Source organism: Triturus cristatus, chromosome 11, assembly GCF_964204655.1.
Source record: "Triturus cristatus chromosome 11, aTriCri1.1, whole genome shotgun sequence".
Taxonomy (NCBI): domain Eukaryota; kingdom Metazoa; phylum Chordata; class Amphibia; order Caudata; family Salamandridae; genus Triturus; species Triturus cristatus.
In genome coordinates, this window is record NC_140594.1 from 1,085,935,852 (window position 1) to 1,085,951,371 (window position 15,520).

General features: G+C 44.4%; 1 protein-coding gene across 4 annotated transcripts in view; it reads left to right on the forward strand.

The window, feature by feature from the left end:
• PLD1 (phospholipase D1) overlaps positions 1–15,520 on the forward strand; it is a 422,898-nt gene that overhangs the window by 401,402 nt on the left and 5,976 nt on the right. For all 4 annotated transcript variants that reach the window (XM_085635446.1, XM_085635443.1, XM_085635445.1 and 1 more), the window contains 2 exons: positions 10,184–10,337; positions 15,309–15,426. In XM_085635446.1, the coding sequence (XP_085491572.1) occupies positions 10,184–10,337; positions 15,309–15,426 (272 nt within the window). The remainder of the gene's footprint in view (positions 1–10,183; positions 10,338–15,308; positions 15,427–15,520) is intronic.

The following is a 15,520-nucleotide window of genomic DNA, read 5'->3' on the forward strand; positions in this document are numbered from 1 at the left end:
TTGTGGACGCAAAACATTCTTACATAGGGTTGCGCTCGCTATTAGGTCGGGAACGCCCCTTCCTAATAGCGAGTTGCACAACCCTATTTTGCGAGTCGAAAAAAATTGCAACTCACAAAATAGGGTTTGTACATTCCCCATGCTGTTTTTGCATGCGCAAACGGGTGTGCAAACCTAAACATAATGTAAAGATATGTGTTATTTTTATAAATTGGTGTGGATCTCCTTATTGAGTAGTGTCATTTATTGATTTACTATGTAAAGACCTAGCTTCCTACCACTGTACAATATCTTGAGAAAATATTTCACCCTAAAAATTTCAATTCAGTGCCGAACGTTTTGTTTCCAGAGAATGTATGTTCTCCTTTTCCACAGGAAAACATGAGCTGCTGAAGTTCATTTTCTGCCAAAAATCTGTCAAAGAGCAAAGCACTTTCTGTTCTCAAGAGAACCGACAACAGGTTTCCTGCTAATCCTGACTCTGATTCAAGAAAGATGAGAGGATTTTGGCAGCCAGTCAATTTTGAAGCATATGTAAATGAACTCTTAAGAGTGTAAACAAGTTCAGATGATCTGTTCATTCAAGCAAAGGTAGACTTCTTCATATATGCAGTTGGCAAGCAATGGGGTTTGTTGTAAAGACCTTGCAGCATGGTGCATGTGCTTGTTTTACAATTGGAGGTGGGTGTTGCAAAATCATTATACTAAGATGAAGAATTTGCTTAATCGATGTAAAATAGGTTAATGGTTTTAAATGACCCATTGCAATCAATTAAAAGTATGGTTAAACCAATAACTTGATCAGCATCCCAAGTATAGTTTTCTATCTCACAGACAGACACAAAATATTGTTCATTACCAGTTAAGTGTCCATGACAAAAGTTGTTCAAGATGAATTTTCTTTGTGAAACCTAACACAATTTTAGGAGAAATTAAATGTGTACAGGTAAAATGACTTGTCTTTGAGCAGCACAGTAATTCACTATCTATTATGTAGCAGCACTGGGTCTGTTGCAAGGCTCTGGAAATGTAAAACCTAGCAGTTCATGCTGAGTAGTAAAGTCAGTGCATAATGTAGGAAGCGGTCTTCTTGCTGCTCCACAAAGCATCAATCTATCCTGATTGGCAGGAAAGAGGGCTTCAAAATGTCATTTTACATAGAGCACTAAAAGGCTGACATTGACCGGTCTTACTCTCCCATGGCCAGACATGTCAAAAACTTTGGTGGGGGCCAGTAGTTGTGTAGGAGTCCTATTGTTTTCCCATCTAAATTGCAGTGTCTAATTTTAGGAAACGTATGCAGGGGAAATGAAACCAGAGAAATTGGCAAACCTATTGGTGCAAGGGCATTATATGCATTATTATGATCAAGCTAGCGTTTGCTTTCGTAAATGCATCTAACACTATAATGCAGGGCCGCTAGTAAGGACGAGACCTAGGGCAACTAGCACTGGCTGCCCTCCCCTTGTTTGCTCCTGCCCTGGGTTTAACACAGGCCATCACAAAAATAATACAAAAATAGGGCATTCCTCTGATATAATTTATGTAGATTTCCACAAGTATACCAGTGGTATCAATCCCTTCAAATGTCACCCCACCTCATGCAATCCATAGATGCTGCTCCCTTCGAAGTTGCATCATGGTTTAAAGAAAAATTGCATTCAGTGCGGCTACCTCTACTCAACTTACCTTCTAACATTATGATAGACCTGTGCTGCCCTGCTCTTCTCTTAAAAAGTCATAGCAAACTGCTTAAAACTTTGTCACTTGAGGTAGCGTTGCTGAATTCAAGACACTGCAAGGAAAAAGCAGCCCCACTGAAAAGAAATGCCACGCTACAGAATTCAAGTGCCCTCTGTCGCTCCACATGTTCCAGGACCACAAAACCAATCTAGGACAGTGTGAGGGTTCCCAGCAATTCGTATTAGTGTTCCTAGAGTCAGATTGAATGGCTTGGACCCAAGGATCACCCGGTGAGCTGGGATGTCACATATGACTGATCGGCTCCCTGGAAACTTGTGATCTCTTTCAAGGCCCATCCATCAGTCAGGGATAAGCATACCATACCAAGTGCATGCTAATTGACAGCCAATTCACAAAGCCTTTTTTGATTGTGGGTATCACCTATGGCTCAACAAAGGGCACCTTGTTTCATAGTTGATGTAAATGTTCCACGAAATATGCAAGCAAATTCAGAGGTATTTCTTGGTAATTTAAATATGTTTGACCACTTACCACAATTGAAGCATTCAGCTATAGGAACATATTTTAATCATTTGGGGTAAAGTAGAACACCCAGTCAGTTAATTTATGACCTCCACTGATATTTACAACCATCATGACTGCCTCAGGATGAAATGAATGTTGGTTTACATTTGCCACAATAAACCTACTCCATGTGGCCTCCTTTTTAGTCGATTGATTTTGGAGCCTAGCACTTTGATGTTGTAATATTTAGTTGAGTTGTGTTTACTTTCTTGTATATTGATATAGCAGATAATTCTTGTGATAAAACTAACTTGGCGAACTATAGACATTGACTCAACATATGACTACGTGGACATTTGTACTAGTGTACTTTCTGGGGCGTTAACCCTCATACCTTACCAGGTGTTTCTGCCATGAGTACTCGCAGGTCAACCTAGATTGCACCGAACCCTTCACCTGACGCTTCAGGATTTCCAGGCATTAATCTGAGTTGACTGATTTTGCCCCAGCCCAGCAGTACTGCCATGGGCCAGAAATGCTGTCCTGACATCTGATTAAATGGAGATTTGCCCTAGGGGTCTCTCAGAGACACCAGCTTGTGATTGTGTCTTGGATAGAGAAAGTATAGCTTCTGAAAGACATCACCAAGGCCTGTGGCTCACTCTGCCCATCCATACCAGCCTCTCAGAAATGAATCTGCTAAATGTAGGCTTCATTCCTCAATAGGAATGTTAAGGCAACGTTCTCAAGAGATTGATGGTTTTTGTAGGATGCTGCATTCATGAAATGGACAGTGCATTCTTTCTCTCAGGTCTTCTTGATTCTGTATGCGACGGTAAAATTTGAAATTCTGATGACAACCTGAAACTGTTAACCAGGACTCACTGGGTGGTTAAAATTCCTCAAAATCATTTATCAGGGATTGGAAAACAGACATTAAACATACTGTACAAAAATGTGTGCCTGTTTCTCTCAAGCGTCTTTTGCAAACTATCTGAAGAATTGAAATATTTTCAAGACAGCTTGGAAATAAATTACAATGTTAATCTAATTAAGGTGAGTAAGATGTGTTAGCATGAAGGTGGGGACCTTAAGCGTTCTGAGAATTAGTATGGTGTTGCAAACGTAATCTGATAGAGCCTTCTAGCTGCAGATTCCTTACCTTTTGAAACTCCACAAGCATCAGACTGGATGCAGAAGATTTTTCGTGAGCAGTACCCCAACGCTTCGATAGGTGGCGTCAATATGCTCTTGTCTGTGCTGGAAGTGATGTTGCGGTACCTATATAGGCGCCACCCAGACGCACTGACATCAGTTCTTGTCTTCCAACGCCAGCCAGCGCTGATCTGGAGAAGAGCTACCCCTCAGTTGTTTTTTTAAAGGCTTTTTTTCACATTTTGTTGACAGTTTTTGAGGTTTATCTCCTGGTGAGTCGAGGATGTATTCACACAAGTTGTGTTTTAAGCCCTGCTGCGCCTGTCAGCGACCAGTGTCGTGAGGGACCCTCACCTTGTCTGTCTTTGGAGCCTGGAGTGCAACCATGACACTAAGTCATCTTCCAATTGCCGAGCCATGGCCCGGAATGCTTTGAGGGAGCAGTCTCTGAAGCTGCTAGTAGCCCAGCATTTGTGGAAGTAAAGATCCTGGTCGAGGGGAAGGTCCCAGGACTATTTGCGGAGCCCAAAGTCGTCCTCATCTGATTCGAAGACATCTGGACACTCGGGTAGGAAGTACAAAAAAAAGAGCAAGAATTTAAAGCTCTCTTCTTCTTCTCCTTGTCTGTCGACCAACGAGCCAAGGGAGCCTCGGCATTCTAGGCCTCGTTCCCCAGAACCTGTGCCTGGCCGACTCCGTGCCTCCCCAATTTTCCGAAGGCTAGAGCGATTCTGCCCAACTGAAGGATTTCTATGAGGCCTTGCGCCTCATATTTGTGTGGCCTGACCCCGTCAATGCACCTTTGGGTCCCGCAGGGCCGGAAGGGTCCCCACCTGGTTCCATGCCGGCAGCTCCTGCCCCGTCTTTGGCAGATACGGCGATCAAGCGCTTTAAGGATTCCCATGCTACAGCTAGACTCCTTAGTTCTTTGCTGCCCCACGCCCACCTCAATCTGCCTTTTGCTCATTTGGTAGCAATGGAAGGGGCTTCCAACCATGCTAATTCCCTTCCAGCCACTGGCCGTACTGGCTCCTCAGCCTCTGCGTGGCTAAGGGCATGGTACCCACAGACCACATGGGTCAGGTGGCCAGCGGTCTGGTCAGTCCGCCACCCCTCTACTACAACAGCCTCCAACCCCTCGTAGTCTGCCCCTTTACCACCATGGGCACCCAGTTGGTGGCAGTATTCGCCAACACCTGCCCCACTGGCAGACAATTAACATTGGACAGGGGGGTTTCGCAGATTGTCTGAAGGTGCCACTCCCTTCCCTTCGAGACAATTCCCCCCCCCCCCCCCCCCATGCCACCATCTCACGACCGGCTGGCCGAGGACCATCTGTCCCTTCTCCGCTAGGAGGTCCGCTAGGAGGTCTTGGTTCTCTTGGCCAAGGAAGGCAGAGAGGGTTACAATGCCAGAAGTAGGTTGTGGTTGTTATTCCTGCTACTTTCTGGTTTCCAAAAAGGACAATGGCCTTCGTCTTGATCTCCGAACTGTCAATCTCTTCCTCAAGAAGCAGAAATTTAAAATGCTCACGTTGGCTCAGGTCTTGTCTGCCCTGGATCCAGGAGACTGAATGGTAGTGTTCGACTCGCAGGATGCCTGTTTTCCTATTCCCATCCTGCCTGGCCCATGGGCGCAATCTGTGGTTCATAGTAGACCACTAGCAATTTGTTTACCATGCTCCACCTTGGCCTTACCAGTGCGCCTCAGGTGTTCACCAAGGTGATGGCGGTGGTTGCAGCTCATCTGCAGAGATTAGGTTTGCTAATCTTCCCCCTTTCTCGACGACTGATTTTTGAAAGAGGGCTTGCCCCAGGTTTTTGTCACCCACCTCCAGACTATGGTGAACTTTCTGCGCTCATTGGGGTTCGCTATCAACATGCCAAAGTCCCACCTGACGCCCTGTCAGATGCTCCCTTTCATCAGATCTGTTCTGGACACAGTGCAGTTTCTGGCTTATCCTCCCGAGCGACGAGTCCAGGATATTCTGGCTATAATACTGATATTTCAGCCTCTATCCTGGGTTTCAGTGAGACTGACTCTGAGGCTGCTGGGCCTCATGGCCTCCTGCATCCTACAGGGGACACATGCCAGATGGCATGTGTGTGCTCTGCAGTGGGACCTGAATTTCTAGTGAGCACAGCATCAGGGGAATCTCTCTGACCTAGTCGAGATCTCGGAAGAACTGCGAAGGATTTGCAGTGGCGGCTAACAAGCCTCGATTGGATCAGAGGCAGACCCCTCTCCCTTCCTCAACCAGATTTCACAGTAGTGACAGATGCGTCACTCTGGGATGGGTGGAGATCAGAGGACATTGGTCTTCAGCGAAGTCTGGAATCCACATCACCATGCTGGAGCTCCGAGCAATCCGACTGGCAATTAATGCCTTTCTAGCCTCCATCAAGGAAAGGCTAGTACAGGTGTTCACGGACAACACCACCACCGTGTGGCACTGCAACAGATGGGCGGGGGGGCGTCATGGACCCTTAGTCAAGAGGCCCTGTGTCTCTGGTCTTGGCTGGAACGCCAGGGCATAGCTCTGGTGGTTCAACATATGGCAGGTTCTCTGAATGCCAGAGCAGATGAACTCAGCAGAAGATGCCTAGCATATCACGAATGGCGTCTCCATCCGGATGTGGGGCAGGGTCTCTTACAGCAGTGGGGAGAGCCTTGGTTAGATTTGTTTGCCTCTGCTGAGAATATGCAGTGTCAGCAGTTTCGCGACATGTAGTTTCCAAGGGGGCACTCGCTCATCGACGCTTTTCATCTTGAGTTCAGCTCAGGGCTCCTGTTCGCCTTTCTGGCCCATACCACTCCTACCCAGAGTTCTCAAGAAGATCATGAACCTCTGGAGCCAAGTTATCCGTGTGGCCCCAAACTGGGCACTGTGAGTCTGGAATCCAGAGCTTCTGAGCATGGCCATGAATCCTCTGATCAGGCTTCCCTTTCATGAAGATATTTTGTCAAAGCTGCAGGGAAGCGTTCTTCACCCGGACCTGTCCACTCTCCTCCTCCTTGCGTAGACAGTTGACAGCTTTTGATCTTTCCCCCGATGTCTGTAATGTCATCTTGCAAAGAAAACAATTGGTTCTGTCGGGTAAGAATAATTTCTTTAGATATCGAGTCACTTCTTGAGTTATTCAGAACAAACAGCAATTACGAGGAATACACACACTGAGACCCTGAAGAATATTAAAGAATTTTATAAATTCCGTCATTTATAAACACTTGAATTAAATTGCATGGCTGTCAATAACGAAAATGATTATTTGTTCTGAATAACTCAAGAAGTGACTCAATATCTAAAGAAATTATTCTTACCCGACAGAACCAATTGTTTTCTTTGCATAACTGCCCAGGTTCTGAGGGATACTGGGTTACCCCATTGCTATTCTAATTGTAATGTCATCTTGGCAGCCAGGTGTCCTTCCACCAAGACTGTATACGCCTGCCATTGTAAAATATTTGTGGCATGGTGTGAAGAAAAATCTATTGATCCCTTTTCTGCCCGATTCTGAAGTTCTGCTTTTTGTTCTTTCTCTGGCCCAACAGAGAAGACCAGCGAGCAGAGCAGCGAGCAGAAGACCGGCAGGCATGGAAAGTCGTGAAATGAAACTTACGACAGCGTGCCTGGGTGGCACCCATACAAGTACCGCAATGTCACTTCCTGTGCAAGCGAGGTCGACAAAGGACGCAGAGCCGATTGACGCCGCCTACTGGCACACAGGGGGACTGCTCCTGAAAAAATCTTCCGGATTCAGTCTGACGCCTGATGAAATTCAAATGCTAAGGAATCCGCGGCTAGATATAGTCTCTAACAGATAAGGCGTTACCATAGGTAATTAACTCGTTCTTCACTGTATCCCTTGATTTGGTAAGCTACTCTGTATTATGTATAGGTTGTTTGTAAGGATTGTAATAATTCCCTATTAGGTAGAAATCAAGCACCATCAGTCCTGTAAATGCTACCTATAAGGAAAAATGGTATGCACCATGTAAGCACACATGTTCAGGATTGACAGCTGTATGCAGCGAATGTAGTAGTATAGTGGGAATTTATTCTGAATTAAGAGGTACGGAAACTGGCATGAGACGTGGTGGGGAGGTGCATACATCATCATTTCTTGAAAGGACCAAAGCGGTTTATCCATAAAAACAATTCATTAGTAGGGATACTTTTTGTCTCTCATAAAACGTGGTCAAAATGTTGATACAATAGTGACATTATTTGCAAAGACGTGTTTTTAGGACAGTACAAAATGATGAGGTGTTGTCACTGCACCTCTAAATGTATCGGTGTGTACGAGATGAAGAGGTGTAGGCGCCTGACTCATCAAGTGAAAAGAAACGTGGCCCACGAGGGCACCTCGCAGATTCATGCCCCAAACCCCCCCCTCCGGATCCGAGATTCCTTTCCGGCAGCCCGTCCACAGCTGCAGAGGCAGCCCCCAGCAGCATCGGCATCACAGCCGTGTAATTATCTGCTTACATTTTTGCATACTGTACTGTTCTCTCGTTTTGTGCCATACACAAATGTGTTTCTTTTAGCTCAGGCATCTCTTATGCCTTAATTGCAAAGATGAGTCATGCCTGTGTCTGACAAGGTGTCCTGGGAATGGATGGCAGGGGTGGGTGAGCTTAATGTGTAGCTCAGTTTGGTGTGGCTCGCTGCTGTGGTGATATCTTAGGTCATTAATCACTGTGACCAGATAAATAACCCGTGTTTTAATTTACTTTACAGCGTAACTCGACTCCTGTACGTGTGTCCCTGTTGGCAGTGTTGATTATGCACTGTGAGGTTTAGGAGGGGCTGGAAACCTGAGGGTCAGTGCCCTGCCTCATGTACAGTGGGTCAGTGCCCTGCCTCATGTACAGTGCTTGACAGTTCTTAAGAGTTGGCACATGGGTGAAAACAAACACCCCAACACATTTGACTTTTTAAGACTTAATTCTTGTTTTGGGTGTACCAATAAAAATGTATTGCAGAAGTGCGGAGAGAGTGCATAAGACATCCTATTATGACGTTTCAGAAACTGGCTAGATGACTGAACAAGCATACGATGTTTATTTTTAGGTCTGGCATAGAGCCAGCTTTAGCTGTTTGATAGCCTTGTGTAATAAAATAAAGTAATACATTAGATATTCTTACATAGAAGAGCTTTGAATCAGATCTCCTTATGCATCGGTCTGGTCAGCTGTCATTCAAATGGTGCTTCTACGTACCACAGCATATGGCATGAGGCAGTGGGTTAGTCCGCGTAACCTCTTCTGTGCCCATGACGAGAGAGTCTCGTCATGGAGCACAGTCGCGCTGTGCCCATGACGAGACTATCCCGTCATGAAACCCACCCGCTAAGGAAGCGCTAGGCACAGGAGGGGGAAAAGGCCTGGCACCCAAGGGGGTTAAGCAATTGTCTCTCTTCAGTGTCAATGATAGCATGTTCCCTCATCTCATGTACTCCTTCACCTTACACAGAATTGCACTTAAGTGCCAGGGCTGCTTGGCTCAATATTTAGCTTGTCTGTTATTCATGTGTGTTTAAACTATGTCGTCAGGTTACAGTAATTCAAAGACAATACTGCCATCTTATTGCACCTATAAGAGCCACGTTTTATTAATCTCTCTTTAAGTGCAAATGTCAGCGATGAAGCTCCCGCACTCATTTGTTAAAATGACATGCAATTGTTAAATTTATTTGCAACCTAAAATGTGATTTCAGGCATGGAGCCATCACATTTAGGTAGCATGTTTTGTTCTTTTTATTTTTGTACCTTATGCTTGCAATATTATATAAATATTTTTAAATTAACCATCGCACCAGTTTACTAAAGCCATACCCGTTGGCTTTGCCAGTGCTTGTTATCTATGCCTTCTAGGTGACCCAGTATAATTTTGAAAGAGTGATCAAGATTTGTCAGTGGCGTTATCCCAAAAGTGTGTAATGGGTCCTATTTCTGCCGGGCCCTATATGGTGCCCCATCCTTAGACGGCTTGTAATAATGCATCCCGCATGCTATTCCCAATTCTGGGTCTTAGAATCTTAGTTGATTAGGAGAATGGTAACTCTACCTGATAATGGTTTATCCCATCTTTATTTTACCACCCCATTTTACAGGCCAATCTAAGATGAGGTCCTTTCAAGTGCGCTATTTTCTTTTTGGTCCTCTCGGACTCCGTCGTTTACGCAAGGGTTTCGAGCTCCCTTTCTAACACACAGGAACGTTTTGTTAATTCCATGTTTCACAAAACTCAAAAACGTATTTGCTCACATCGCTCTAATTCCGCTTCATCTAGCTTTCGCTTTTATTAAAAAATTTTAAATTCCCTGGTGAGACTATCCAATTTATTAATACAGTGAAACTCAATTTGGTTTAACCCATAAACTCTGAGTGCTTTATTGTTGCCAGTTTGACACCTAGAGATATTAAAACATTGTGTTTTCGGTCTAAACGAGCATTTGTGTTAAAAACAATATTAACTCGTCCTTTCTGGATTTATTGATTCATATTGTCAGAAGCACTTTCCGTCATTGCACGTTTATTGCTTTCTAAGAATTCATTCTGTGCAGTGCCGCTGTAAGTGCTGAAAAAGAAGACAAAAGCATGAACTAGATTGTAACAATGCATAAAGGTTAAACAATAAGCCGACCACTAGGAGTAGGCGTGCATTCTGAGCACCTTGGCTGTGTGCATTCTGGGGAAAACATTTAGCTGACCTCCTTTCTTTGGTTAAGAATCACTGTTCTTAGGTACAGCATCACAATTGGGCCATTTTCTCAATCTCCTGGGTAAATAAGTTTACTATTTTTTTTAAATTAAGGCTCCGCTAACATCAATGATCGAAGCATGATGGGAAAACGTGACAGTGAAATGGCCGTCATTGTGCAAGACACAGAAACAGTCCTGTCTGTGATGGATGGCGAAGAATATTTTGCTGGAAGATTTGCCCAGTCCCTTCGAAAGCAATGCTTCAGGTACTGCTAAAAAGATGCATGTATACATGTTATGTTATCTAGTATTTCTATCCTGCTTGTGCAGCATTGTGGTCCTTATGTTTTGTTGAGCACGGTTGCAAGCTATACATAGGCTGCATAATTTGGTTCAGAGTGTCTATGTGAAAAGAGAGGGATGCGGTATGGGGGCAGATCATTCACTGTGATCATGTCCAGAGCCACTGGACTTATGCAGTTGTGCAGCCGCTGCTTTTTAGGTCTCGCCTGACCCAGCGCATGTGTTGGTCTGGCGAGACTTATTGAGAGGGTTCCAAAAAGTGCTACCAGGCCAGCCTAGAGGTACAGTGCATGTGCGCGGGCGCGCACACCGCGCTTGACCACGATTACTTACACTTTTGCGGCCGATGTTTGATCGCGATCACGTTCACTTTCGCGGCCGCTTGGCAAAGCCAATAGGTCTCGCTTTTGGGACCTTATAAGTATTTAGTTATGCAACTGTTGCATGGCTAAACACTTATAAGGTCTCAAAGGCGAGACCTATTGGTTATGCCAATGCTTGTTTCGCTTTATTATGGATTTGCTACATGTGCCACATCACCCATCATTTGCGGTATAATCGGTAGATTTTAGCAAAAAGAGAATTGTTTCAGGCTCAAACTGATCAAAAGTTAATAAAAACTCAGTGACGTGTTGTCGCGGAGTGGAAGGCCCTTAGCAAAGGTTGACTGGTCACCTTTCTGTTATTTATTGCTAAAATGTGGTAATAAACTGGTACTAATTAGGTGCAACAGTTGCCCAGACAGTGTTAACAAGTGTAAAAATTGCCCATTAATGAAGTAACACTATCACAAAATGTGTCGCATTATGCTGCATAATTAGTCCTTTCCTGCCACATAATTTACTCCACTCCGCCACATAAATTGGCCCTCCCCTGCGCATACTTCCAGTGACCTGATCATGTCACGCTATGATAATGTAGTGGAGCAGGTGCTGGGCCCACATAAAGTGCAAACAAATATTCGAGAAAGCTGGATACCCGTGGCACACTCCGCTTGAAAAAGCCCTTGTCACCACAGAACTAAACAAAACAGCACTTGTCTTGCCTTTTATCACATATGCCACCTGGAAAAATTGCATTAACAAGCAAGTTCAAATAATTTAATTCTGGCAAGACCAGGAAACAATAAAAACCTCTCTATTCCTGGCCCCGCTCAATGCTTCATACCTGGTATCTAAACCACAGCCGATCCTCTTTGTCGCCCTTAATCCTAAAACCCAAAGAGATTTTATATATGTGACTGTTGGCCTCTGCTGAAAGTGGAATTTAGCTCAGCGTGGGCGCACAAACAAACAGGAGAGGCATGCCGTCTATGTGCTTACAAATGAGAATCATGGCTGCATCTTCTGTGCTGCTGCCCAGCCATAGCTAACGAGAGAAGAATCCTTCTTAGGGAACTACACCTGAGCGAATCTTATGCAAATAAACCTACATATAAAATATATACTAAAATACAGGACAATAATAAAAAACAATATTTTTAACAACTATGGGGGTCATTACAATGGCGTAACGATCGCCATCGCCGAGATGGCGGTGGCGACCGTTAAGCCATCCTAACGATTAATATCCCCGCCATATTATAATGGTAAAGTGCGTCCGCCGCTTTTCCGCCGGTCCACAATCGTTCCGATTGGCTGCTGAGCGGACTTGGGCCACTAATATGGTGGCGGTGCCTAGCAGGCACCACCATCCATATTAAGATGTGTGTGGAGAAAGGCCTTTCCATGGCGGCGATGCCACCATGGAAAGGCTGGCAGGGAGTTGATTTGGGGGCCTGTTGTGGGCCCTCGGGGAGGGTGGGGGGGTGCACTTAGGGGGTGCCCATGGTACCCCTCTCCATTTCTATGCACAAGGTGGCAGGCACCGCGGCTGGCAATTTGACAATTTGACATTGCACATAGCAATTTGACATTGCGGCGGGTGCTGCTTACAGCAGCACCCGCTGCAATGTTAAACTGCGGAATGCGACCGGCAAGGTGGTCACATCCTAATTCACGGTGCGGGACCGCCGCATGTCTGGTGGCCGGTCCCAACACCGCGAGGTTGGCGGGGGGACTCCGGTCTGCCCGCCATCCTAATCGACCCCTATATTTTTGCAAACGATATTAAACACTTTGATGTTTTTAAAATCGATATTACTTACCTTAAGTCGAGATTCTTGCTGTCGATATTCCTGACCCACAATATTAATGTCTCGATATTGGTGCAACTCGATATTTTGTACTCGATATTCTGTCTCTGCACCCTAAGAGGTGTCACAGATGATTAGGGAGGTGTGTGAGTGTCTGTTTAAGATGTTGACGGGCCAGGTGCTGGAGTGGACCTTTTGATGCAGCTTAGCATACCAGTGATGCAAAGAGCTGTAGGTGAAGTAGTAACTTTCCACACATAGCCGGTGTAGTGTGACACTCCTTGCGTCCTCTGGTTCATTAAGCTAGACCACTTTGCAGGCCGCAGGCCCTCTATCTTCCTGCTCTTCGAGATGGCTGTAATTAACTCAGAGAGCCATTACAGCTATGGACCGCTTTCATGTGCATTATTCGGTGGTCAGTGTGGTACGATTTTGTCCGGGAAGCAGCAGAAGCAAACATTCAGGCCTTAAGGTGTCATCAGAAGTTGGAGTGACCTTTGGTTTGTCCGGATGCAAATCAGTGAGGATCCCCACCATTAATCAATTTGAATTGAGAATGCGAAGTCTCCTTTGTATTATTTGTGGTTAGAAAGAATCACTGACTAGACCTGGGGCGGTGCACAAAGACTATTGCTTGACTGGCAGGGATGCGACATTTGCTAGAAGTCCATCACCCTGATTCCTAGTACTAATTGCTTTGCAAGGGAGGATAGCCAGAAAATTAAAGTACCCCCCACTTGAAACATACCTATACACAATTCTTCAGTTGCATTAAAAGCTATGGAATTTGAACTTACTTAGAAGAGTGACTTCCACCCATTCAACAGTCTTCCAACCATAAACCTTACATTTATTTATCCAATCCTCTGTACTTCCCTTCCACTTTCCATTCATCTAGCTAACCTGGAAGGAAGTGAAATTTCATGTTAGTGCTCCAAATTCTGGGATAACCAGTGAAAAATGGTGAATTGTAAAATATGCAGCGCCCATCCTTCCACCCGTCCTTTAATCCATGCATCCTTTCACTTTTTTCCAACTCTTCATTTTTCCATCCATCCATTCACCGGTCCACCTACCAAACCTTTTACTCTTGCATCTTCCAATCCTCAATCAGTCTTTCATCTAGCAGTCCTTCCATATATCTATTCATTATTTTACCTTTCAACCTACTTTCCCCTTTTTCCAAATTTTCTTTCACTCCTTCTTTCCTTTCACCCTCCTTCCTCCTCCCATTCTTGCTTTCACCTGTCAACCCATTTATTCTCTCATACATACTTATTCTGCCGTACCCCCTCTCTCTATCTTTCTTCTTATTTTCACTATTTCTCTTTCTCTGTTTCCCTCCTGAGCATACCAGTCCAGGCTTACAACCCTCTTTCATTGCATTTCCAGCAGTGTTTGTATTCGTAGCTTCTCCTCTGCAAATCTGCTGACAGAAGAGGCACATAAACAACTAGTAAGGTTTAAGCAGGACACCGTTCATCAGACCATCAGGCCCCCTGGCAGTTCCTTAAGCTGATGGGGTTGGGGGATTCCCTACGCCACTGTTGTTGTGTAATGCAGAATGCCTTCAATTCAATTCTTCTTTAGCCAACCAGCATCTTGTAGTGATTGAAGACATGGCATGGTGCTGTCCTCAGGGTTGAGATGTAGTAGAAGTTGGCCTATTCACTTCTGGACTCCTTGAAGTTTGTGGCAGAGATATTCTGTGGCACTCAGCTAGCCTCCATATGCCAAAACATATATGAGGGATCGTTGATGGCATGTATTGGTCAACGATGACCAAGAAGTTAAAAATGTTTTGTGCAGACCTGATGCCCACGCGTGCTGCTGTATCTGCTAATTAATTTTGTCAGAGCTGTTGTGCCTGATGGATACATGTAATGGTTTATGTACTGGGGTAAAGTCCAGTTGCAAACATTTTCTACTATATTGCTAATGTCTGTATATGGGTTTTAGTCACCCACTAAAGAGAAATTTTCACCTGACTCCAGTTATTTTTTGTAACCAGCGTGTAGTATTGGTTGCATTTGGCACATTTATTGTACCAATCGAAACCTCCTGTGTGTGTGGTTTATTTTTTTACAGTGCCTACATAGCCCCTTCTACAGAACCCCACATACCACCACTACCGGAACCCATAACATTTTATAACTTGATCATCAGAATTTCAACTGGGAATGAGATCCACCTTGAAATAGCCAATTTAAATCGTTATCATCACATAGGTTTCAGAACTCCTACTTCAGTAAACAGAACACCTTTATAATGCAGGCAAAAGTTAAATCGGAACATAGCAGGTGCAAGTGAAAACATGGGAACACATTTGATGCATTTATCTCAAGCACAACAGGTTTTCAAATACTTTGAACTGCAAAACTGTCTTTTAAAAGTTACATACTTTTGTTAAATTTCTCAAACTAAACTTGTGTACTGTATATAGATAGAGGGCACACTCACAGTTAGGAAAGTGGGGGTTGTTACTTTTTTCCCCCAAGACAAAAAACAATGCCAATATTTTAGAGTTGCAGAGATTATGGCTGGAGAATTTCTAAAGCTTGGTAAACAAGGTGAACCAGAGTAAGCTTGGCTGATGCAGGTGTGTAAGTCATATTTATTTTTGTGGTTATACTCCTTGCATAGTATGGATGCAAAACTAAAATGAAAGACGATTCCTGAAGGTAATGCAGCCACCTTCTTCCTGATCTTCAACCACCCACCCACCCTCACTGCATGCATAAGTACCTGCTCTTGCATTGACGTTTTACCCTCATGATTGTCTTGTTTCATTTCCTTTTAGGGTAGTTCTCGGTTGTGCTGGTGACCAGACTGTTGAACTTCAGGATCCTGTGAGTGACAAGTTTTTTAAGGAAGTGTGGGTGGCAACCTCAGCCCGCAATGCCACTATATTTGACAAGGTAAGAGGAACAGCATGTTTTATTTGGGTTTAATAACCTTAAGGAAAAACTCTCAAATTGGGAAAAACAACCCCTATTTTATGGTGTGACTGAT